The 24015-nt window shown below is 32.8% G+C and overlaps 2 protein-coding genes across 2 annotated transcripts; one reads left to right on the forward strand and one right to left on the reverse strand.

Annotated features, from left to right (window-relative positions):
- The first annotated feature begins 38 nt into the window (after positions 1-38).
- Positions 39-10154, forward strand: LOC148618837 (uncharacterized). The gene is made up of 4 exons (XM_088578099.1): positions 39-153; positions 5563-5646; positions 7743-7788; positions 9644-10154. The coding sequence occupies exons 1-4, from the start codon at positions 143-145 to the stop codon at positions 9890-9892; spliced, it is 390 nt and encodes a 129-aa protein (XP_088434225.1). The 5' UTR covers positions 39-142; the 3' UTR covers positions 9893-10154.
- A 2353-nt stretch (positions 10155-12507) lies between these two features.
- On the reverse strand, positions 12508-19183 carry LOC148618838 (RYamide receptor-like). Its single transcript, XM_088578100.1, has 3 exons — positions 17570-19183; positions 15125-15337; positions 12508-14009 (listed from the first exon to the last, which is right to left on the reverse strand). Exons 1-3 carry the CDS (start codon positions 18275-18277, stop codon positions 13785-13787), a joined length of 1146 nt encoding a protein of 381 aa, XP_088434226.1. The 5' UTR covers positions 18278-19183; the 3' UTR covers positions 12508-13784.
- Between the last annotated feature and the right edge of the window lie 4832 nt (positions 19184-24015).

Below are 24015 nucleotides of genomic sequence, written 5' to 3' on the forward strand. Positions count from 1 at the left end.
TCATTGGACAAAAATAAGGGCACCTGCTTCCGGACTGTTGAGTTTGTCGTTTTGAGTTAATTCCCTTTTCATTTCGGAACACCTCGGAAAATTTTCGTCTGAAAAAAAAATGTTTTGACTTGATCATCATAAATGAAGAATCATGGATATAAGGTACATAAAATAACCTAGACAACTATTAATAATCGTGGAATTGAAAAAAGGTTATATACATGAAAAAGGCTTGTAGAAACGAACTTGGATTCCCATAATCCTTAGTGGTAAAGTCTTAACAGACGTGAAAATTGTGTGCGTTACAACTTACAAGGTATTTTTAAAATGAAGGCAATGGCATTAAGTGCGAGCGAAGTCTGAACAATAAAGTACTAGGTCTATTTTTTGCAATGAAGTAGACTTCATACGATTTATAATTTTTCCTAGTTTGAACAGGATACTTTCATCAGTTGGAGCTTGAAAGGGATATTCAGACTATCTTGTGAATCGTTGCGGTTGGAGGTGGAATCCAGGGTTTTATCATAATCTCTTCAACTGGAAGTAGCTTTTTTGTAAATGTCAGTTTAGTTTTGAATAAATGACATAGACATCTTTTAAAGGTTTTGTCTATTAAGCGAAGCTTTGCTCACTTTTAACTTAATGAAGAAAATAATTTTAATAGGTGTCAGTGTAAGAGGTTGGAATCATGTCCCTTTATACCCAAGCCTCTTACTTCTGAATACCATAAATCAAACCACATGATCTAACTTTCTATGAAATAAACAGAACTATAATAAATGGCTTACCATTTAAAGCTTTTTATACAATTTCTTCACCCTCTCAGGGGATGGGTGTCCAAACTGTAGACAAAAATATGATCTACCTATGAGAAAGTCCAGCAATCCTGGAAATCCTTTGCAAATGCAGTTTAAATGAAGTTTACATTCAGTTTTGAGCGTTTTGAATCGATACTTCTGCATTTCTATTTCTATAAAGCTACAGTGCTCCAGAAGGGACTTTTTCAAGTTTGAGAAGGGCACTCTTTTGCAATGTATTTTCTCCTGTTTGTCTTTGTTTGCAGTGGAAATTAATCATATTTGAATAATGATTGGCTGTCCATAAAATTGTGGTAAGTCCAATCGAGATCCATTTTCTACTTTTCAGTTATTAACCGATAACCCTGATCAGCTGATTGCTTTTCAATGATTGTTTACTGGTCATAAAAGCTTTCCCTTACCAGATCAGACAGCAATTAACACATTTTTCCAGGTTTATGGCTCTTCAAGTTAATAAAATAATATGGAAACATGATAAGGCATAAGGACATTTTGGGTCAAGTTCAGTGATTAGTCAGGTATGTGGAATCGCGGAATTACCACATTTGTACTTCAAATGCTGCACTTTTAGTGTTGACATGCATTTCTCGGATGGTTCATTTTCTGAAATGCTTCATCAATCGCTTGTTACATACAACCATCTCAGTAAAATGTTTGTTAAGATTTGTTTTGATTCAGGTGCTTGCTTATTGAATCAATCTTTCAATGTTTAAGGTCTAAATTCATACTTCTTTGCCGGACTCTTTCAGATAATTCATGCCAAAATTTCATACTATTTTGTGTATAATTTCAAAAAAATCCAATCTTGTCTTGCACATTGCTTTGAATCAAATTCAAAATCAATTTATAACTAAGAGTAATGTTACTGCAAATAGCTTTTACCGTAGATTAAACAAGGATTAATGAAATCGTGTTTTTTCATGTCCTGAAAATCAAGCTTCCGTTAAAATTTATAAAAAAAAAAATACATGCCTATGAAAAAAAGGATTAGAGTAGAGGATTCAGAATCACAACAGAAAATAACTTTCTTTATTCCTAATCAAGATAATATACAATCAAATGTATACAAAAAAGGAAATACTGTTAAGAACGATGAACTCTTGAAAAGGAAGGGAGACAGAGGGTAACGATCATGATCCTGATCGTAGCGATACACAACTGAAAATGGTTTAAACCTACCCTTGGCTAGACTGTGACACAGAATCACATTACCCACATACGTCAGGAACAGGATATCAGAGGAAAATTGTGATATGTTGATTAAAATTCAAATTGAAGGAGAGAACATTGAAAAAATTTTACTTTAAAAAGGCATTAATGATATGGAAAATTAAAAAAAACAGAGAGTGATATTCAATCAGTCCTGTCACTCTTAAAAAATGAATTAATCATTTAAATGTGATCTAAAATAAAAGGAAGTTGAATTTGAAAGCTTTTATTTTTGCATTGTCATGTAAATACTTGACCAAGTCTAAATTTTCAAATGTTTTATATTTCTTAAAGTTGAGAGATTGAAATAAACAATTGGTCTGCCTCAGAAGATAGGAGCCAGGATAAAGGCTCCAAAGTCAAATGAATAATGTTGAAATCATTGTCGGCCAGGGGCTTTGCCCCTTGACCCCACTGGGGTCTTTGTGTCCCCAAGACACTGGCCTAAATTCAGGGCCCATAAGGATTCATGTTGATGGGCCTAAGGAAAAGCCCTGAAGTTAAAAGGACAGAAGGACATATCTAAGGGCAAGAAGGGTGCAGCCCTCGTAAAGAGACCACTGATTTAAGAAGCTTGTTTATTATATAGACATTGAAACAATTTATGAAAGAATTATATAAACGTTACACAGGTCAGCAGTTACTAACTACAATGATGTTGCACATTTGGCACACTTTGTTATAGCAGAGCTTCAGAGAGGTACATAATTGTCAGGGATGGGGTTATCGTAATCATTAATCATAATCTGTTGTAATTTATTACATTTTAAAAAGTAATCAGTTTTCATTGTAAATTATGATTACAAGTAATCAATTGATTACTGTGTTAAAGAGTTTTATGTCATCATGATTATTTTTTTTATTACAATGTACATTATCCCATTACCCCCTCACCCCCCTCCCCCCAAAAAAAAGTAAAATAATAGATTAGCCAAATTTGACAAGGGTTAAAGTGTTCAGCCATGTTGGACTTATTGCCCTTTTTCAACATTTTTTCGCTTTTTTCAGTGTTATTTCTTTTGAAAATCTTTTCCTCTGACACTACAAGACCAAGTAGAATTAAACTTGGTAAGAATGTTCCTTAGGGTATTCTGCATCAAACTGATGTGGGAATTTTTGATCTGTCGAATAAGATATGGCCACTTTTACTAAAAATAGAACAAAGGTATCAGACAAAAGTTGACATATACATTTACAAAACCTTCAGGTGTTTTTGACTGAGGTAAAATTGTTCAGCATGATGAGATCTGTGGTCAAATTTTCATGTAAATCAGTTCAGCCATGTTGGAGTTATTGCCTTTTTGCCAGGTTTTTTTTTTCGTTACTTTAATTGTTATTTCCTTTAAAAAAAATTTTTACTTTGGACACTGTTGGACATTGATATGATTGTTCCTTAGGTTTTCCATAGAAAAAAAATGTGGCTGCTTTAGAAAATTAGGAAGTTGCTTATTGAACCAGGTGAGTGATTCAGGCTCTTTAGAGCCTCTAGCTTCTATAGTGTAAGATTTGACATGGGTCATCTATACCCAGATTCTATTGAAAAAGTGTTACAATATGATAATTTCAGGTATTTACCCTCTTGGTGGCCCCTTAATCCCCCTTCCTTAATTACATGTTTATTTTGCCAGTAGACTTTAAGGAATAACCTCAATAAAGAGTACAACACAAATTTCTCTATGCTATTGTTTGTAACTAACTTTCCTTAGGGCTATACAGTTGTGTCAAATTTTGTCACATTACTTGAATAGGCGCTTAGTCTTCTAATTAGAGAGAAATACATTTGGTTTACTAATAAAAGTGAAATAAAAATTTTCAGTTTAACTGTCAATGTACAATTTTCATATGTCGCATTTATTTCTAGTTTTAACTTAAGTACATGTATTTAGTTAATATACAAATGATTTTTTCTGCTTTAAAATGTAACAGAGGTGACAGCCAGTTCAGGTGTGTAGCATACCATTTCTATACTTTAAGACTGTTAAAATCTGTACGTTCTTTGCTTCTAACCTATCAATGGTTTTGCCATTCTTTTCAAAGGAATGTAGAATTTCGGAGAATACTTGTGGAATTTTATGCTAACTGATGTAGAGAATGATTTTGGATATTTAGGCCTCTTTATACACTTTAATATTTACAGTTATTGGTTTTCTGTCGTTCCTGTAGTGTTGAATTGTAAATTAGTAGTTTTGGTCAGCAGGTCGCATTTTAAATCCCACGCTTTCCTGTGAACGGTGTTTAGGTACTAGTATTTAGATTAAAGCCAGTCACTTCCAGTTAACTAGCTAAACTGGTTAATTCACTCTTATGTGTTATGCATCATTGTTTTCCATGACTTTCTACTTGGTTAAATAAACTGTGTGTTTCCACATGTAGTTCTTATTTACAGTGTTTAATGACAGAGGCCAGTGCACAAACATTCCATGCAGGGTGTACTGTATGAGGTTTGGTCATGGGTAGTTGTTATTGACACTTAAAATCTAGAAAAGCAAACACATCAGCAAATATTCAAACATTTTCCATCATTAATTGAAAGAATATCACATACGTGTATGGTTAGGTTGGTATTGCTGTTTTCTTTGTCAGATTTCAAAGTGTTGACTGGCCATTTTCATTGATAAACTTGCAAGTACAGAAGACTCCTGTTACAAACATTACATAAATTATTTTGCTTAATATGTCATAACATTACCAATGCCAAGGAAGTAAATTTATTTTCTTTTATTCATGGGTGGAAATATCTGAAGTAATCATATGTAATTGATTATATTTGAAATTATTAGTAATCATGATGTAATCAATTACATTTTTATACCATTACAAAAAAAACCAAGTTGTGCAATAAAGTGTCCTAACCATTTTATGTGTCCATAATAAATTGTAAGCCCTTATGCATATGTGTGTCAAAAACTGTTCAAGTTTGACCACTGTGATCATTTCATGTTGTGCTCAGAAGAGCTCTTCATTTTGTGTCTGTAATAATTTCTCATTTTCAGAATTTTACTCAAACATGATTAAACCAAAATGCCATGACTTCACAAGTGAATTGTTTATTTCATTTAGATTTCAATATATCAAACCCTCTAGAAACAAAATTTTGGGATTTTTGTTTGTTTGTTGTTTTAATTACTTTACAAAAGGGGGGATGCCTTATAAAACTAGTAAAACCCCACCAGGATTTCATGCACCTGTTCATAGTCAGGAGATGTTAGTCAGTAATGCATTTTTGTGTTGTTAAGTTACTTTTTTAGTTTGAATATGAAGTTCATTCAGTTACTGTGAGTTTTAATACTTTGTTGTTGGGGCCTTCCTGAGCTTAGTTAGAAGTGTGTTAACACTTACTGAAAACCTTTTGGTTATCTCTGAAAGTATTTTAAAATACTTTTTATTTAGGTTATATGCTGTTGCATATGTTGTGTTTTACCATATCCATTCTTGTTCTATTGCAAATACTTTTATTTGACCACTTCCATTCAAAATGATTCTTATCAAAATCTTATCCTGTGTCAAACATTGAATTCACTAAAATATACAATTATGTTTATAGGCAATCCCAAAAAAGATCAAGAAGTCCAGATTCTTGTGAGGAGTGCTTACCAATATCAAAAAGAATCAACAGGCTTCAGATAGAGTAAGTTTATGCTTAGCAGGGTTATTTGGAAAATGTTAAATATTATTCTTACATGTTTTACTTTGTCAGTGTTTTATGTAAAAATGGAAAAAAAAATGATTGATTCTGAAGTTCTCTCTCAAAATCTTTAGATATTTAAACATTGCTAATGCCTCTTACTTTGTGCTGTAAATTTTCTATTAAGTTGAGATTAAACAAGTTAGTAGAAAAATGCCCAGAGTTTATTGTAAAATTATACAAACTAAAAAATAAAATTGTATAATGGTATCATGCTGTCAATGGCTTCATCATTGTCCAAAGACATTTAGTGTGTGAACCATAATTTTAAGTGTATAGATCTTAATATGAAATTTTACTTTAAGGTGCCATACCATAGAAAAATGGGTGGGATTGATTTTGAAAGTTCCAACTTGAAAGGTTTATGATTTAGTGCCAAAGCAAGCATTTAAATTATGCCCTGACAATAACTTTACTATCAGCCAATGGATCTCTCTGAAATTTTACTGCAAATGTACATGGTGTCACACCACAAAAGTAAGGCTTGGATTGATTTTTTTGGTTGTGATTTGAGATGTTTAGGAATTAGCTGCAAGAAACAAGCATTTTTATACCCAGCCACACAAAGTGGCGAGGTATTATATGTCACCCTTAGAAAAGTTGTGTGTCCTTCTGTTTGTAGTTCCTCGACAGTTTCCAGATAATAACTTTAGAAGACAACAAAGATTTAAAGATAGATTGTATTATTTATACAAAAGTTATGGCCATTTAAAGGTGTTCCCCCCACCCCCCTTCAGAAAAATTGATGTATGGGATTTTTTTTCGTTAAAGTTTGAACATTAAAGAATGGTGTTTTCAGTTCTTTTGCAGTATTTTGAATCTAGATAAAGTTTAAATTTCATTTTACAACGCATATAATTTCATGTCCCACAAGATGCCTTATTTTTAACTCACCTGGCCAAAGGTCATGTGAGCTGTTGCCATCACTTGGTGTCTGTCATCATGGTCAGTTGTCGTCGTTAACAAGTTTTCAAAACTCTTCTCCTCTGACACTACTTGACCAATTGTTTCTTGGGGTTTCAGACAGTACTGGTAGTATTTTGCATATATCTCCAAATCATTAGGTTAAGCCAAAATCTGATGGGGTAAAGGTATTAAGCATGATGAGATCTATCTGTGGTGAAATTTTTGTTTTAATCTGTTGAGCCATTATTGAGTTTATTGCCCTTTTTTCAATGATTTTTTTTTTTGCAATTTTTAATGTTATTTCTTTCAAAAATATTTTCTGACACTACTTGACCAATTGGAACCAAACTTGGTATGAATGTTCCTTGTGGTATCCTGCATGGAACTGATATGGTGATTTTTGATCTGTTGAAAAACATGGCTGCTATTACTTAAAATAGAACATAGGGGTCAGACAGTAGTTTTTCCAATATATCTCCAAAACCATTAGGTTTAGCCAAATTCTTTCAGTTGCTGCAATGATCCTTATTATAAGGCCTACACAAATCTTGAGGGATCAAAGTTGTCAGACGACTCCTTGTAAGAGTTGTTGCCCTTGAAAGGTGGAAAATAATGGGGTTTTTTTTGTCATTTTTTTTACAGTTTTCAGCCAATATCTTGAAAACTATGATAGATAGAAAGAAACTATCAAGTGCTGAAATGATCCTTATGATAAGTCCTACCATAGTCTTCTAGAGTCAAAATTGTTGGACAACTACTTGTTCAATTTATTGCCTTTGAAAGGCAAAATTTAAGCAGGTGAGTGATTCAGGCCTCTTGTTGATTATGTCCCGACAATAACTTGACTATGAGTAAAATTCTTTGAAATAGTATCACAAGGTGATGTAGCACAAAATAAGGCTAGGATTGCTTAGGGGGTTGTGGCTTGAACTGTTTTGTAATTAGAGGCTTGAATGTTGTGTCCAAATTTTCCCAACTGTTGAGGGCTTGATCTCTGAGGTCATATCAAACATTTTATTGAAGTTGCTACTCCATTGTTTTTGCTCACCTAGACCTAAATTTAAGCTTATTTTTTCTTGGATTGTGGTAATACTTGGTAACAGTTATACTGTAAAATACTTATGTCTTTGCAGGGGAGATAGAAGACAAAGTGAGGAATCACAAGCAACTGGACTTCAGGTAAACATGGCCAGGATAAAGAAAAAAATGTTGTGTTTCCAATCACCCCTCTTAAAGTTTGTAGGGTTGGTAGGTAGGGATTTTTTTTTAAATTTTGAAGTGAAATAGTGTGACACCAAACAAACTCAGAATACAAAAAAAAAAAAACAAATTTGCAAAGATTAAACATGCAATAGACTAAGTCAATGGCCAAGAGCACACTCACATGTGTGTTTACAATCAATTCTAAATATAAACAATCAGTATATCTAACGTTTTGTTTTTCCACCTAGGATTGGAAAAAATATGGCTTTATTTTCTTCGTTTTTTTTTCTGTAATACGAATGGCAGGATTTCATTACTTTCCCTTCTTTTTTAAATCACAAATAAAAACTTTTGGGTAGGGGATCTGAGGGAGGGTCGGTAGGATGACCGCAAACGTAACATTTTTTTAATAACTTATGTAAAGATGATAACATGTCCCTTTGCTTACAAATGAATATATGCATACACTCAATGGTAAGCTAAATGTTCACAATGTAACAACATAGATACTTGTGTAGAAGAGTTGTCCATTTACAAATTTCTTTAAAAACTGACAAAATTTGTCTAAATCCTTAACAGCATTACATTCTCTCCACAAAGTTATCTGGTATCTGAATATTTACCAAGATGCTTGTTTTCTATTTATCTTGTGTGTATCTTGTGGCATTTACACATTCTTAATTAACACAATCATTAAGTTTATACTTAGTACGTCTGTACTTGCATTGCAGGGCTCTAGACTGATATGCAAGATAATTGTTTAAATAATGTTATTTACTTATAAATGTTGATGTTAAAGCAATGGACTTCATTAAAGGTGTTACTGTTCAAAATGAAATACATATAAAATGTTATCTTTATTTTTTACCTTTTGTATGAAGTATGATTTAATTAACAGTATCAGTATATGTTGTGAATTGCTTTAGTTCTACAAGCATCAAGCCTCATAACACATGGCAGAATTATCTAATGCAGCTGTTTATTTTTGCATGCTTTTATGCATTTTCATACAATTTATTTTGAAAAAAGATACATTAATTAACACTATGTATTTATGCTCTTAGGATACAGGAAGGATTGCCTTTATTTTATGACATATAAATGTCACAATTAAGTGCAGGTGCTATTAATGTGAACATAAAATGAGGTATGCACTTGCTGTGGAATATTTTGCTGCCTTTTATGTGGTTTGAAAGACAATTTTATGTAGTCCATTTAATTTTTCCCAAAAATACTGATCAGAAGTGGCGCTTCACATGTATTACTATTGTATGTGTGAACTGATTACTTTGCAAATTAGCAGTTGTTTAAATTTAACTATTTCTTAATATCATAATATTTAAGTACAAAAGTATTCAAGTTAGATAGGCCAAATGTTCCTTTTCAATTCAGTTGTCTCTTCAATCTTGTGTACCGTAACTTATCATTTACAAATCTGTGTCTTCTTTTTCAAATACATGTTTTTCTTGGTAGTTTGACATTAATGTAATTAGATTTAAATATTATTTAAAAATTATTTGAGATTTTAGAAAAAGAAAAATAATTTTTATTAAGCTGATAAGTTGGATACAAAAGGCAAGAAAAACTGATAGAGGTTAGTTTCATTAATCAGTTTTTACTGATCTTCTTAAATAAACAAAAATTTCCAAATTTAAATAACACCTAATGATATTTTAGATTTATACTGTGATAGGTTTATTGGGCTGATCCTACTATACAGCTTATAATTTTCTTTTATATTTCAAAAATTGCCTTTTCTGTTTTTTTTTCTTTTCTTTTTTTTCTTTTTTTTTCGGTGGTAAATTTTCATTTTGTGTGGGTTTTTTTGTAGGAGAACCAAGAAGGTCATTTACATGTACATAGTCAGCATTCATCATTCCCACAACAGAACATTGTGATGAATCCATGTCAGAACTGTGCAGGGAACAATAACTTACCATATGACATTGCACAGGGTTACCACCCTGAGTTGACTGATGCACAAAACCCACAATACTACAACATTAACAATACACTGTTTAAAGCACACTATGAAAGAGCATTACGGCAAAGAGAAACAATGCAGTATCCAAATACTTAGCCTTCTTGTTCATCTTTTAAGTGTTTAAACTATGTTTCCACTTATACAAGCACTTTCACTAATATATGTAGTGGAAAGAATGTGTTCATCTATTCAAAAGACTGGTATTATTTATTTCAGAACATTAATGTGAAAAAAGCATTCATAAATCATTTTGTTTGTGTCCTTCAGACATTATTTTACCATTATGAGGGTGCTCATTTCAGTTATTATATTAAGTTATTATGTTATGCTTGAAATGAATAAACATGCTTCAGACTGACCTTTGACCTTTGATGATATAACGAAATCACTAACGACAGTCATCCGATAGTACAAAGCAATGCTTCTTACCAGTGGTAATATGACAGCTATCATTAGTTACTTACAGTAACACAGTCATGTTTTACCCAAACAATGTCTTATAAAATCTGGTAATTTCACTTCATTCATTGGTTCCTATCATGTATGTGAGTTGTGCAATTCTTGCATGATGGTTAAAGCCTTATAAAACTGGTTTAACTCCACCATAGAATTCATGTGCCTGTCCAGTCTTTTTGTCATTATATTTGAAGAATTGGCATCATGGATTTTATAACTTTATCATCAGCCTTCCAGAGCTTACTTAAAGGTGTGTTTACATTTAAGGAAAACCTTTTGGTGATCTCTGAAAGTATTCACTATTTAAATTTTGTTAATACCCTGATGCATTAGTTATACTCCACCTTATCTCTTCTTTTTCAATGATACCATCTGTAAACCTGTGCCATTTAGTACTACGATGCTTCAAACCATTTTTTTTTTTCATTTGAATATAAATATGTATATTCAAAGTTTTATTTTTGCCTTTATGTGCTACCAAGTTAGATGATAATCATAAAGTTTTAATAGAAGTGTTCCTTATTAATGTAAGATCATTGCCTTATGAATATGCTTTGTAGGAAAACTTATTAACAGTTATAATTTTCTGAGCTTTAACAGATGTTTTCACCTGTTTTCTATCATGCCATCTAAGTTACAGTAGCATTATGGTACCATGATACAAACAAATGGGTTGTAGGAAACTCTTACATTGTAACTACCCAAGATAACATTTACTTGATATATTTTAGAATCCCATCATCTGTATCATCTTTGCATGGTAAAAGAGAGGTATTTATAAGTCTACTGATTGGTTGTTTGTATTGTAGTATGTTGGTGGCATATTAGCTGACTTTACATTATAGCTCACTTTGTGAGCTATTGTCATCACTTGGTGTCTGTTGACATCGTTGTCTGTATACTTATCTTCAAACATCTCTGAAACTACTTAACAGATTTAAATGAAAGTTGGAAAGTTGGCATGAATGTTCCTCAGAGTATCCTGCACAAAATAATGTTTGGATTTATGATGTTAAAAAAACATGGCCTCCATGTTTATTAAAGAACAGGAGTAAAGCCACTTAATTCAATATATATCATAAAAACTATGAGGGATACAGAAAAATAAAGGTGACCCTCCTTGGACTTGAAGAACTCTAAGAAAATCTTTTGGTTCAAATAGCTTACCCTACCGGTGCACTTGGTCCATGCTCCCAGTTTTTGGTGGAGTCAGAGTTGCTCATTTACTGTTGTTACTTTGTATGTTTGATTTTAGTTACTTTGTGTTCTTTGTTGTATATGTCTGTTTTCCATGTCTGGTCTTTGTCCCTGGATTACATTCTTTTGATTACCGCTATAACCTTGGTTCCCTTGATTACTCTTTGACAGCTTCTTGATAGGGTTATTGTCCCTAAAATTGAAAGGAGAAAAATTATATATTTTTTTCAGTTTTTACCAAATATTTTGAAAACCCTAGTGAATAGGAAGAAACTTTAATTGATGAAATGATTTTTATACGACCGTGAAAAAAATGAGTTTGTATAATGTTATGGCACAGTTGTCTTCGTCTGGGGACTATCATTTCTGTTTGATAACTTTAGTCCAACAAACGAATACCATCATTGAAAATGTCAATTACTACCCAGAATTTGTTGTTAATCACTTTACAAGTCGGGGAGCATTGGAAGTCATTCTTAAATTTGTTTTCTATTTCAACTCACCTGGATCAAATATGTAAGATTATACCATAATTTTTGTCCATTGTCTGTCGTCTTTTAACTGAACAAGAATGATGTATAGAAAAGCCTCTACAAGTGATCTGCTTTAATTCTGCTTAATCAAACTACGTGGAACTGGAGACTTTCTAAGCTTTTGATCGGCCTATGTTTAAGGTTGACCCCTCTAAAACCATGGATGCAAATAATTTTAAACTTTCTAAGGTTGTTCGACTTTTTAGATGGCTCAGCCAGTGGCAATGGGTGCACAAATATGCCAATGAAACACACTGGAGAAACAAATTTTTGCATACACATGTACATGTATTTATGCTAATACAAAAATGAATTCAATCAACAATTTAATTTACTTATTTTTTCCAAATGGGGGTTTCAGACTCTTTTTACTTAAGGGAAAAACCGGACCATCGGGATATCCGCTTCATTATTGTGTTCGGGGAAGATTTTTTTATTAAGTCTTTTATTATGTAGCTTGAACAATCAACTTTAAGAAAGTTTGTTTTATTGTACTTTTAGGATTTTTCCCTTCATAAGACAATGTTGCCAAATGACATTTTAATCTACAAAAAAAAACATGTATTATGTAATACTAGTATTCACATCTGTAAAGCTTTATGAAGATTAAGAGGTTACACAGTGTAGTTTATTTTTATATCCTTGAATCAGAGTTAATTAATAAGAACTTCTTAATCTTCGCTGTGAATATTTTACGCTGATGCTAAACAAATATAGCTTATTAATTGTATTACAACATGTACGGATAGAGCAAAAAATACCACAAATGATATAGAAAATTACGCATTAATTAATTACTCATCGGAAAGTTTTGTTTGAATATCCTATAACATGTCATTGAGCAGCAAACAGAATGTAGTATTTGTGTTAAATTGAGCCAAAAGCAATATGTTTCAATAGAACGTCAGTGACATAATGAATATGATACTTCCGTTATAGATTAGTCATCTTCTTTTTTCATTAGACTACTCGACTGTCCGGTGATATCAACGAATTTAAATTCCGGATTACAAATTACATACATGATTCATTAAGCAGACATTTCTAATCAAATGCTACGTATAATTATTATCCCGTGCCACCTTACTAAACCTTATTTTCTCCCATCAAGTTCCTATGTGAACACAACCAACTGGTGATATTGGTAATAGACTGAAAAATATTGATTATAACGTATTGCTAATAATTAAAAATCTCTCAGTAATAACAATAGGTCGACCAAATAAAAAAATCAAATACGAAAATGCTTTATGTGTGTGTGGGCTTCGGTGTGATCATTGCCCAGAAAAAGAAATTCCACTTCAACTCCCGTTATTCATCTTAATTTCACTGGTGAATTTATACATTTCCGCTTGTAAAGTTTTCTTTAACATTAGAGGTGCAAATCTACGTAAAGAATTTGCACAGAGACCGACAAACAAAAGCAGATAGCTTTCATCTGTTTGTACTTGGTAACATACCATTTCTGACATAGAGTGATTCGTTTCGTTACTGTCTTATTCAATTAGTACCAGGTTAAAACGCTTCAATATTTCACCCAAACCACAGAGAAGTTGTACCTGTAGCATTTCTTTTCATTATCCAATCAAACTATATAGACTGAACACCTTTGTTAATTGAAAAAGAACCAGAATCAGCTCTGCAAGTGATTTCTCTTTAGAAGGAACTTGAATTATGCTGAACCAACATTTTTGCGTTTCTAGATCTGACACAGTTTTTATCTAGCTTCAATGCCATTCCTGTTATGTTCAATATTATACTATCTATGTTTTACGCAATCAATTGGCTAGCAGATGTTTCTGTCAGAACGCTTTACACGATTTGCCTCTTGATTCGTCTAGTATTTTCTTGACATTTTCTTTCTGTCCACCCTCTCTAGACTCAAGTTCCACGGGTAGTGACATTTTCTTCTTTTTCTTGATCGTCGTTCCATTCTTATCCCTCCAATACTGTGTCATTATTGTTGAATTCGATATCATAGAGTCGGACCTTCCCAAAGGAAAACGCAGTAAGACCTTCAAATCGCTCTGGAATATACAATTATACATGATCATTTACCTGTGATGTTGGAACCTAGTCTAAAAGACGGGCTTGGCACGGGTGATCGTAATTTCAGGTTTTGATTCTGGTGTATATCTTCAAAGTCTGTAACCAGTTACAGTCTTTTGTGCTTTAAAGATGATAAAAACTTTTTTTTTAATTTAACTTGAAATATAAGTCAGACAAGTTCATCTTGGAAGATTTCAGGTTTAAACAAAGTAACATTCTGGAAAATTAACATCGTTGGCTTTCACGGTACTTTGTTAATCTTTAAGTGAGTCCAGCATATATAACACGAACATTTTCGTTAATATTATTGAGGTCGGCCACAGTTTTACATTGTTGCCTTAAGGCAGTGGCGGGCCCATGGTAAGAGTATCCGGATTGGTGTGTGAACATTTTGCGCAAAATCTGGGCACAGTTAAGCAATTGATAACTTGTACCCTTCACCTTTTCCCTAAATTTCTGGTTCGGAACCTTTTTAAAAAAATCCCGATCCGTCCCTGCCGTAAAGGTTTTTTTTTTAAGATTAATCACGCAGATTGAGAATATCACTTTAGTATACGAACTGATGGACATTTAGTTATTAAAGAAAGTAGGCATTTCATTATGTTTCATTACACTCCAGCCCCCCCTAAAAAAACCAAGGGGTACATGGGAATTACTCTCTGTTCGTCCGTCTGTTCTTCTGTCCACATTTCTTATAAGCGCAACTCCTCCTTTATCGCTGAAGGGATTTTGATGAAATTTTATTGGAAGGTTGTGCATCATATGTATACATGTGCACGAAATTATATAATAACTGTTCGAAGACCCTAATGGGAGGTATTCTAGCTAAAGGGTTTTACATGTTAATACCTTTTAAGCACAACTTTAATTCCTAAACTGCTTAAGGATTTTTGATAAATTCATGGGAAGGTTGGGCATCATTTGTAGATATGCATTCATGAAGGAATTCCATTACTGTCAGAGGACGGTAAAGGGAGATAATTCAAGAGACTTACATTTACTTATTTGTTTCGCGAGTTTGCTAACGTTTTTCTTGTTAGACTTTTTTATAATTAGCTACCTAAAATTCTATTGAATTTCATTTGATACTTACACGGAAGTTTGCGTTCATAGTGGCATAGATGATTGGATTCACAAAGCTGTTTGACATGGCTATCCAATGGACAGAGAAAAATGTCTTCTGTAATACCGACAAGTCCCCAAATTTAAATACATCAGGATTGAAATCTATGATGAGAGTGAAGACATGAAGAGGTACCCAGCACAATCCAAATAGTGTTACTATGGTAACAAGCATCTTCACAATCTGTAAACAAAAATCAATCCCGATCAGTACTTATAGGTTTCAGTAAACTACTTAAAACACACGTGTACATACTAGTACTAATATTTCAGAAAAACGAACTAATTGACTTTCCGCCAGTTTAAAAGCCATGTGTCACAAACACTCACTCCCCGTTTGTAAAAAAGGAGTACTTCATTTTGTCTTCTTTACCTTTGAGGTGATTAAAACGACGACTGCAGATAATAAAAATCCAGACAGCACTGATGATTAACATAACGATATTAACAAATATAGGACCAATAAGTACCTCGTTTCAAGCTGACCTTTTATAGATAAGAGAATTATTTTTTATATTAAGATTTCTATTTTATAACAACTTTTAACTAGATATCATTAAGATGGAACACCGCTGTGGTAAAAATCCTGTACAACATCAATGCATATTCATTCAATTTATTCTCCCCGCCGCTATGCGGAAGGGGACATAGACGTGCCGTTGTCCGTCAGCCCGGACACAACAGTTAATCGAAAATCCTTGATTTGACTTTGCTGTGAAAGTTCAAGGTCAGATGTCATCAATCATGATACGAAACTGATCTACCTTCATGTAATATATCTAAAGACAATAACATTACAGCCAAGAGACGAATTTGCTTGCAGAACTCATTCATTTGATATTAAGGTCAAAGTTCAAATTCAAAAGTCACCAAACACGGTACATGACACGTAATAAAATGTGCTGAATAGTAAAAGCCTACACCAAAAGACAACAAAGTTACAGCACGGACACGAATTGTTACAGACGGGCGTGCAGAGTGGTTGCTATGGTGCGTTCGCAACCGATAGTGGCGGGGCCTTAATAATCGTTCTTATGGTTAAATACTGAAAGAAAGTATTTATAAAACGTCAAAATGGCACATTTTTTAATTGCATCTGTAAAGTGTTATTATTATTATTTTTTTAATATTGTTGCCACAAACACTCGTTTCTTTACTGTTTGGATTACTCTGTGACTCTCCGATAATTAAGCTCCACGAGCAAACAATATTGAAAGAATATACGCGATATTTTAGTTTGATTTCTTAAAGCAAAGGCGGATCCAGCCTGCGGCACCGGGTAGGCGCCCTCTCGTTTTTCGAGAAAAAAATAGTTTAAATGTACTCCCAAATAATTAGAGTGGAAACGCTCCCGGGCCTACGTGGGTTCTGGGAGCAGGCCAGAGCGTCAACACAGCAGGACATACTCGGAGTTTTTTCGGTCCGCTATCTCGAAGGCTGGGCCCCGCAACCTCCAACTACTAACATATCTACTAACAGAATCGCCGTAAGGGGCGGTCGTGCGAGATCCGAAGGAAGAGCCAAGACCGCAAAAAAACCCTAGTCATGATGTAACACCAAGGACAAGTAATGGACTAATCGGTGAGCAATAAGACAAAATGTAACACCGATACATAACCCTAAGAATAAAAGAATAATTATTTCAGACACAAGACAAAAATAAGAGCAAAATTACAAATAAAATTCGCTTAAAATAAAGATAGTCGGTTAAAAATAGGACAATGAACAAAAAAAATTAAGTCCATTGCGTTACTGTTCTTAGAACAATAATTGACATGAAATTTTTATTCCCCGAAGGCTTCGGCGGGATCACCTAGGTGTACATGTGGCCAATAAGTTATTTTATGAGTTGAGGTGAAAGTGTCAGAATTCGTGGTAACGATATAAGAAACGATATGAGGTGTATGTATACATAGAAAGCCATAACTGTCTTATTTCCACACGTCTGTATATGCACATACTTTTTTCTGCATATACACATAGATATTCATTTATGTGCATATATATAAAAAAAAGTGCATATAAGGCAGGTTCAACCTTCCATATGTTTGTATGTTTCAGGACTGTGATTGCCTTTTGTCGTAAGGAAGTTAAGGTTGATTAATTAATGGTACAAATTTTACTAATATATTGATGCGGGAGATATCGTAATTCGGTATACACATTATTTTTCCCTCATTTGACTGAAAGTTCCCTAATACTTTTAATTGTCGAACTGGCTAAAATTTGACGCTCCTACAGATAAGAATCCGCGGGATGTCTGGTGGCGCAAGCAAGCTCCATCCTTATGATTGAAAAATTTACTATTGTAGAAAAACAAATAACTGGAAATCTCTGGAACCACCTCCGGAATTTCTTTTCCCGCATACTTCCGATATTCAAACGAGTTTTTGTCGTCATGTAATACATGTATTACCTGTTTTGCCGTTTTGTTGTGATGTTGGTCTCTTGTGACATCTGCTTGGCCTGGAAGTTTTCTTGTCCACAACAAAACCCCTACTATACTGTAAGTTATACTAAGAGTAGCAAGGGGTATTATATATGTTATAAATAATAAAAACAGTGTATAAGCTTTTCTTGTAACCATGGTATCATCACCCCAGTCCTCTACACATGTCATTTTCTTTGTTTCATTGTTGATATTTGCAGACACGACTTTAAATTGTACAACATTTATAGCAATTGAGATAATCCAAATTGGCGCTATCATTATTGCGTGTCTTTTTGATATTGATCTTAATTTCAGTGGAAAAACGACAGCAAAGAATCGGTCAATTCCGATGGCAGTGTTCGTATATACGCTGGCAGTGACTGCTGTCAATTGCAAAAACACAACAAGGGGGCACGTTGGTCCGGGAAATATCCATCGCATCAAAAGTTGATTGGTGAATGTGAAAGGTATACAAAAAATAGCCATGATCAAATCTGCAAACGCCAGGTTTAACAAAAATGGTCGTAAATCGGTCCGACATTTTCTTCCTTTTGCAAACACAAAGATAGTCAATATATTCCCAACAATGGCAAGTAAAGTCGTTATGGAGTATAGCACTATAAATATACCTGCTGTCTCAGGGGAAAGGGCCATCCCTGCCGATCCTGTGAAATTAGAATAATTTCCTGCCATATATCTACTTTTCAGCTTTCAATCGTACAAACATTGTACTCACTTTTCTCGTATCCAACTTAGTTTACAGACTGTTGTAAGATCCGTGCTATAGCATTTTAATCCATTTTAGTTTACCTAAAAATCACCTCGAAAAATCGTAATATTCATACCGAGAGTGAAATAGACAAAAGAATTAAGATTCACATTCGTAATATTTTTTTTAAGATCAGGCTAACCAGAGTTTTTTTGACTACATTCCAGAAAGCGTTGTCAGAATAAACAAGAATGCAGTGTTGGTATAGCGTGAAATATGATTGTAGTATATGTTTAGGACACAAAATACCGTGTCGAAGGTATATAACCGTCAGTTACCGAGTTGTCATCGTCCTCAGTATCAAAATGTACACAACATTAATAATCATAATTATAAATCATAAACATAATATACAAATTTGAGTGAATACTACATTTTGTACTTAAATATATCACATTTGACGCTCATTTTTAGTCGACATTAATCACCACGAACAATTATATATGTCGTAAAATGTCACAAATGTTGATAGTTGTAATCTACTCGGGTGTTTTCGTCATATTATCGCTTCATAGAAATCCTCCAGAATAAACCACTAATCCTAAAGCTAGCAGCATCTGTACAATGGTTTAGTTTTAATAAGCTTGATACCATAAATTAAACTAGCGCTCTTACCGCAGTCAGTCTTGCTGGGTTTTTTTTTTTTCTTCATTAGTATAAAATTGTCACAGTTGATATTGCACTGCCTCGGTACTGACCTAAAAATTTGACAACTTCAGAATGCATTAAACTACTTAAATAATCAACTCCACAGTTCAATGAAGAAATTCATTGAAATGTTTTCAGTTATGATCGAAGTCTGTTATGTTACATCAGATGTTTCTGGATATGAATCCTCCACTACCTTGCACCGTATGATATGACTGTAATATCATGTATAAATATCGGTCTTTTATTTTTTAAATTACAACACAAAAACATTTATATTCATGGAAAGATTATTCTGTTCAATATGAAGAGAATCTCAGAACATCAGTTATGTCAAAGAATAAAAGCACCGTTATAATTCTGTAATCAGTATTGAATTGCTTTCAATATATTTACAACATTGTCATGATCAAATGCTAAAACTGATCTTTTTTCTAATCAAGCATTAATGGTTTAAACTCAATTCTGTTTGAAGATTATTAGCGATATGCACATTTCAGTGTTTAAAATATGCAGACGGTATTGTACCTTTGCGTCTCTCGGATTACATGAAAGCAAAGGCAAATTTATTAAGATCAATATACTATATTCCGCGGTGAACTGTTTGATACAACTGCAAACGAACTGATTTGGCAATCCAGGCTTGATACACGACCTTCAAAAATCCATTTAATCCTTCTTATTAAAGTTTAAGGAACTTAACAGGTCAACTAAAAAAAAACAATGAAGTTAACAGAGAGAAGGGAGAGTAATCAACGGATCGAATCAAGATTCGAGCGGAAATCAAAAGAATATAATCCAAAGATAAAGCATACACAAGGAAAACAGACAGACACAACAACCAAGAACATGAATGTACAAAAAAAAAAACAAAAAACTAAAAAAAAAAACATACCGAAAGTTATTAAATGAGAAACTCGGACTCCCCTGGGAGCATGGATCAGGTATAACAGTGTAGTAAGCGTCCTCTTTTTTTCTAGAAACACACGCCGAATTGCACATAAAATGTCGAAAGAGGAAATGAAAACGATGATACGGTGAACAAATCAGTTCTCACGGTGCATATGGGCACGCCGTTACGATCCAGGAGTTCATAGCTTCTGTAACGATGACTTCAGTCTTGTAGCTAAATGTCAAAATGTCCGCGTAGTTGTGGCAAGCTCTGATATAACGTATGAGTTGAGATATGAATACTCCATACGCAAGTAATGAAGGGATCCGAATGAGAAGTCATCGATGTTTGTCGTATAGTTGTATCAATAGTTTTCCTTTACTGTCGATCTCTAATTATTGGTCATGATTTGAGGCTGCCTTCACATTGTCTGTAGTATCCATAATCTCAAGTTCTTGGGGGTAGATGCAATGCTCCGAAACTAGGACTGTTTAAAAATACGTCATCTATATTGCGGATATCTGACCAAACGCAGTTCCTTCTTTTGGATGAGATCAACTATAAAGCCAGGCTAATAAAAGTGAAGGAATATGTCAGCGATTATCGTGGCACAATTTGTCCCCATTGGAATGCCGATGACGAAAAACGTTTCCACCGCACTGGATAAATCTGTTGTCAATCAAAAATTCTAGCATTTGATAACATCTGCTTTGGTATATTTGGATGATAATTTGGAATCGTGTTTTTTTTTTGTTACAAAGTATGAGGAGTTTCTACGTATTTGTATCTAGGTACTCCGAGATTTTAACTGAGTATGGGAATAGTAATATGAAGGGTTGAAAAATCATAGGTCTTTATCCTATTGTGTTCTGATGATAATCATGCATTGAGGATTTCCATAAGATCTTCCGAATTTTTCGAACGAGACGAATTGTCCGCACGATGTCATATGATCCCAAAATTTGCCGTCGAATGAAGAAGTGGTGATGGTGTCATCCCAGTTGTCCCACATTTTATAATTACAGGTAAAAATGTGTGGGACAAGTGGGAATTGTGTACATGTTAATTAGTTGTTTTCACACCCTTATTACAATAGGTAATTATGTATAGTCTTTTTCTGAATATTATCTAATTGTATTATGTAGTATCTATAGATAAATTGTTCCTGAAGTATATTTATTGCTATAAAATATGTAACTTATTATAAAATAAAATAGATCTTTTCCAATCCTTTGTACTGATGCCTGGCAACAGAGGGAGATATTCCATGTGGATAGTTTGAATGCATTTTGAACTGTGCTTTTTGATGATGCTTTTTCCATATTAATATTTTTCTCCTTGGGTGATAATTGAAACAACAATAATTTTTTCGAATATTTATTAATTTCTTTATGATATATTTCAATATTTATGAAAATAACAAGATTCACAAAAATTAACAGAGAATGATAATAATGCACTATTACAGTATAAAACAAACAGTAAAATGTTCATACACTTCTACCCAAGGTGAATAAGCTGAGATGCTGCATCAGCATAATTGATAACTGTGATTTTCCCGTTGCGTAGTCTTTGTTTGAGTAGTTGCAGTCTGTTGTCAATATTTCTGTATTTGCGGCGCTTTCTTGTTGGTAGTCCCCTGCTCTAATTTGGATGATATTTACTTCATTGGCTGACTGGATCATAGAGTTTTGGTACAGCTGTTGCTTCTTCTCTACATCTTTTTTTGATTGTGTTTAACACCTTTGCTGCCTCTAACTTATATGGGTCTGCTCTGTGGTTGTGTTGAATGTTGTAACCTACTGGTATGTTGTTTAAGGTTCTTATAGTAGCTGGGCATGTTCTGACAGCACACCGCCAGTAAACCCTTTCTTCACGACGATTCTTTACCTGGAAACGGTAATTGTTGTGAACAAGACTTTGTCCACCTCTACTGTTCTCTATGAATTCTATGTTTAGCTGTGCATTAGCCATTTTGACTTTGATTCAAGTTGACATTTTTACTTTCTATATATACCTCTTTTGAGATGTGTTCTCATTGATTTCAACAAGCTGAAGTGGCATGTTGCTCATAAGCAAGCCCACTTAGAAAGAAATTGATTAGCCAATTAATGTGGTCAGTTATTAAAAGCTATTATATGACTGCTGGTTTAATTAGTTAAAATAATTAACTTCACTTATTATTTTTATTATTATTTTTTTTTTAATTCCAATCAAAAATATGTATCTACATGTATATGACTAGATGGTGATAGTGGAGTACTAGAAAAAGACTATAACTTTGTCAAAACACTAATTAATTATTTGTTGTTATAAGAATGTTGGACAACTGGGAATATAGTTTTTTTCAAATGTGGGACAAATGGGAATAAACCGTGGTGATTGTCCAAATTTTATCTGTGTATTCTGTAAATTTCGAAATTTTACATTACTTTTTACCACTTGAATTCAATTAATATTCTGAATATGTTTTTCTTTAGCCTCAGATACCTTTTAATTGAAGAAAGGCTTCACAAAAAACAAAGTTATCAAACTCATTATTATACACCAGGATGGGGGATAAATATAAATACCACTTGAACTGGCAAAGTGAAAGTTAGCCAAACCATGCTATATATGAGTTTCGGTTTTAGTTTGTGTTATACATACACTTATGCCAAGCCAAAGTGGACAAAATTGAGTATTTTCTAATATCAAAAAATATTTTTTTAATATTACAAATTAGATTTCTGATATCACAAAACATTTTTTTAATATTGAAAAATCATTTTTTAATATTAAAAATTCAATTGAATTTCTTATATTAAAAAAAGATTTTTTGATATTAGAAATTGATTTTCTAATATTAGAAAATGGATTTGTTGTATTCAATTACGATTTTTTAATACTGGAAAATCATTTTGCAATATTAAAAAATGTGACTGATTTTGCAAGATTGCAAAGTGATTTTCTAATATTACAAAATGTACGATGTTTTATAATATTACTAAATGAGGAATTTGTAATATTAGACAATGAATTTCTAATATCAAAAAATATTTTCTGACATTAAAAAATGATTTTGTAGTATTAAAAAGTATGTTTTCTAATATTACAAAATAAGTGTTTTCCAATATTAAAAAATGATTTTTAATATTACAAAATAAGTGTTTTCTAATATTAAAAAATGATTTTTAATATTACAAATTAGATTTTTAATATCAAAATACATTTTTTTAATATTAAAAATTCGACTGAATTTCTAATTAAAAAAAAAACACTTTTTAATATTAAAAATTGATTTTCTAATATTAGAAAATAGATTTTTTAATATAGAAAATCATTTTGTAATATTAAAAATGTGACTGATTTCGCAATATTGCAAAGTGATTTTCTAATACTACAAATTCATTTTCTAATATTACAAATTCAATTTATAATAATTAATATTACAAAATGTGTGATGCCTCATAATATTACTAAATCAGGAATATGTAATATTAGAAAATGAATTTTTAATATTACAAAATGAATTACTAATATTAAAAAACATTTTCTAATATTAAAAAAAATGATTTTGTAATATTAAAAACTCATTTTCTAATATTACCATCCTCCCAAGTCAGGGTTTTGAGTCCACCCTCGCTCGCTCAAAGCGAGCGTGGACTCAAAACCCTGACTTGGGAGGATGTAATATTACAAAATATTGATTTTTGTCTACTTTGGCTTGCCATATACACTAGTCGAAGTGGGAAAACAACTAGTAGTCACTGCAGTGTTAGAAGTGTAATTTACGAAAAGTATTTATAAAATCTTGATTTCGTTAGAACTTTTCCCGACGCAATCGGTATAGTTTCGCTTTTTACCCTTTGACTTTAAAGACGCCTTTCTGTGGAAACGCAAGTCACCTGATCGGAATTCTGTTCCCGATTGGCCAAATACTGATGAAAAAAAAACTGTACCGAAAATTGAAATTGCGTCCTATGTGTTATTTCCTGAATGAAATGTAGACAATTGTAAGTAAAAAGAATAAAATTTACTGCGTCGGCTATCTTTTTTTTTAAAGATTTTTAAAAAAAGATTTAAAAATTTTATTTTTTTTATTTGAATTCCCGCTTAAAGCAAAATCGACGATACCTGGAG

Source organism: Perna viridis, chromosome 4 (assembly GCF_037379345.1).
Source record: "Perna viridis isolate PV_CMFRI_1.1 ecotype Kerala chromosome 4, ASM3737934v1, whole genome shotgun sequence".
Taxonomy (NCBI): Eukaryota; Metazoa; Mollusca; class Bivalvia; order Mytilida; family Mytilidae; genus Perna; species Perna viridis.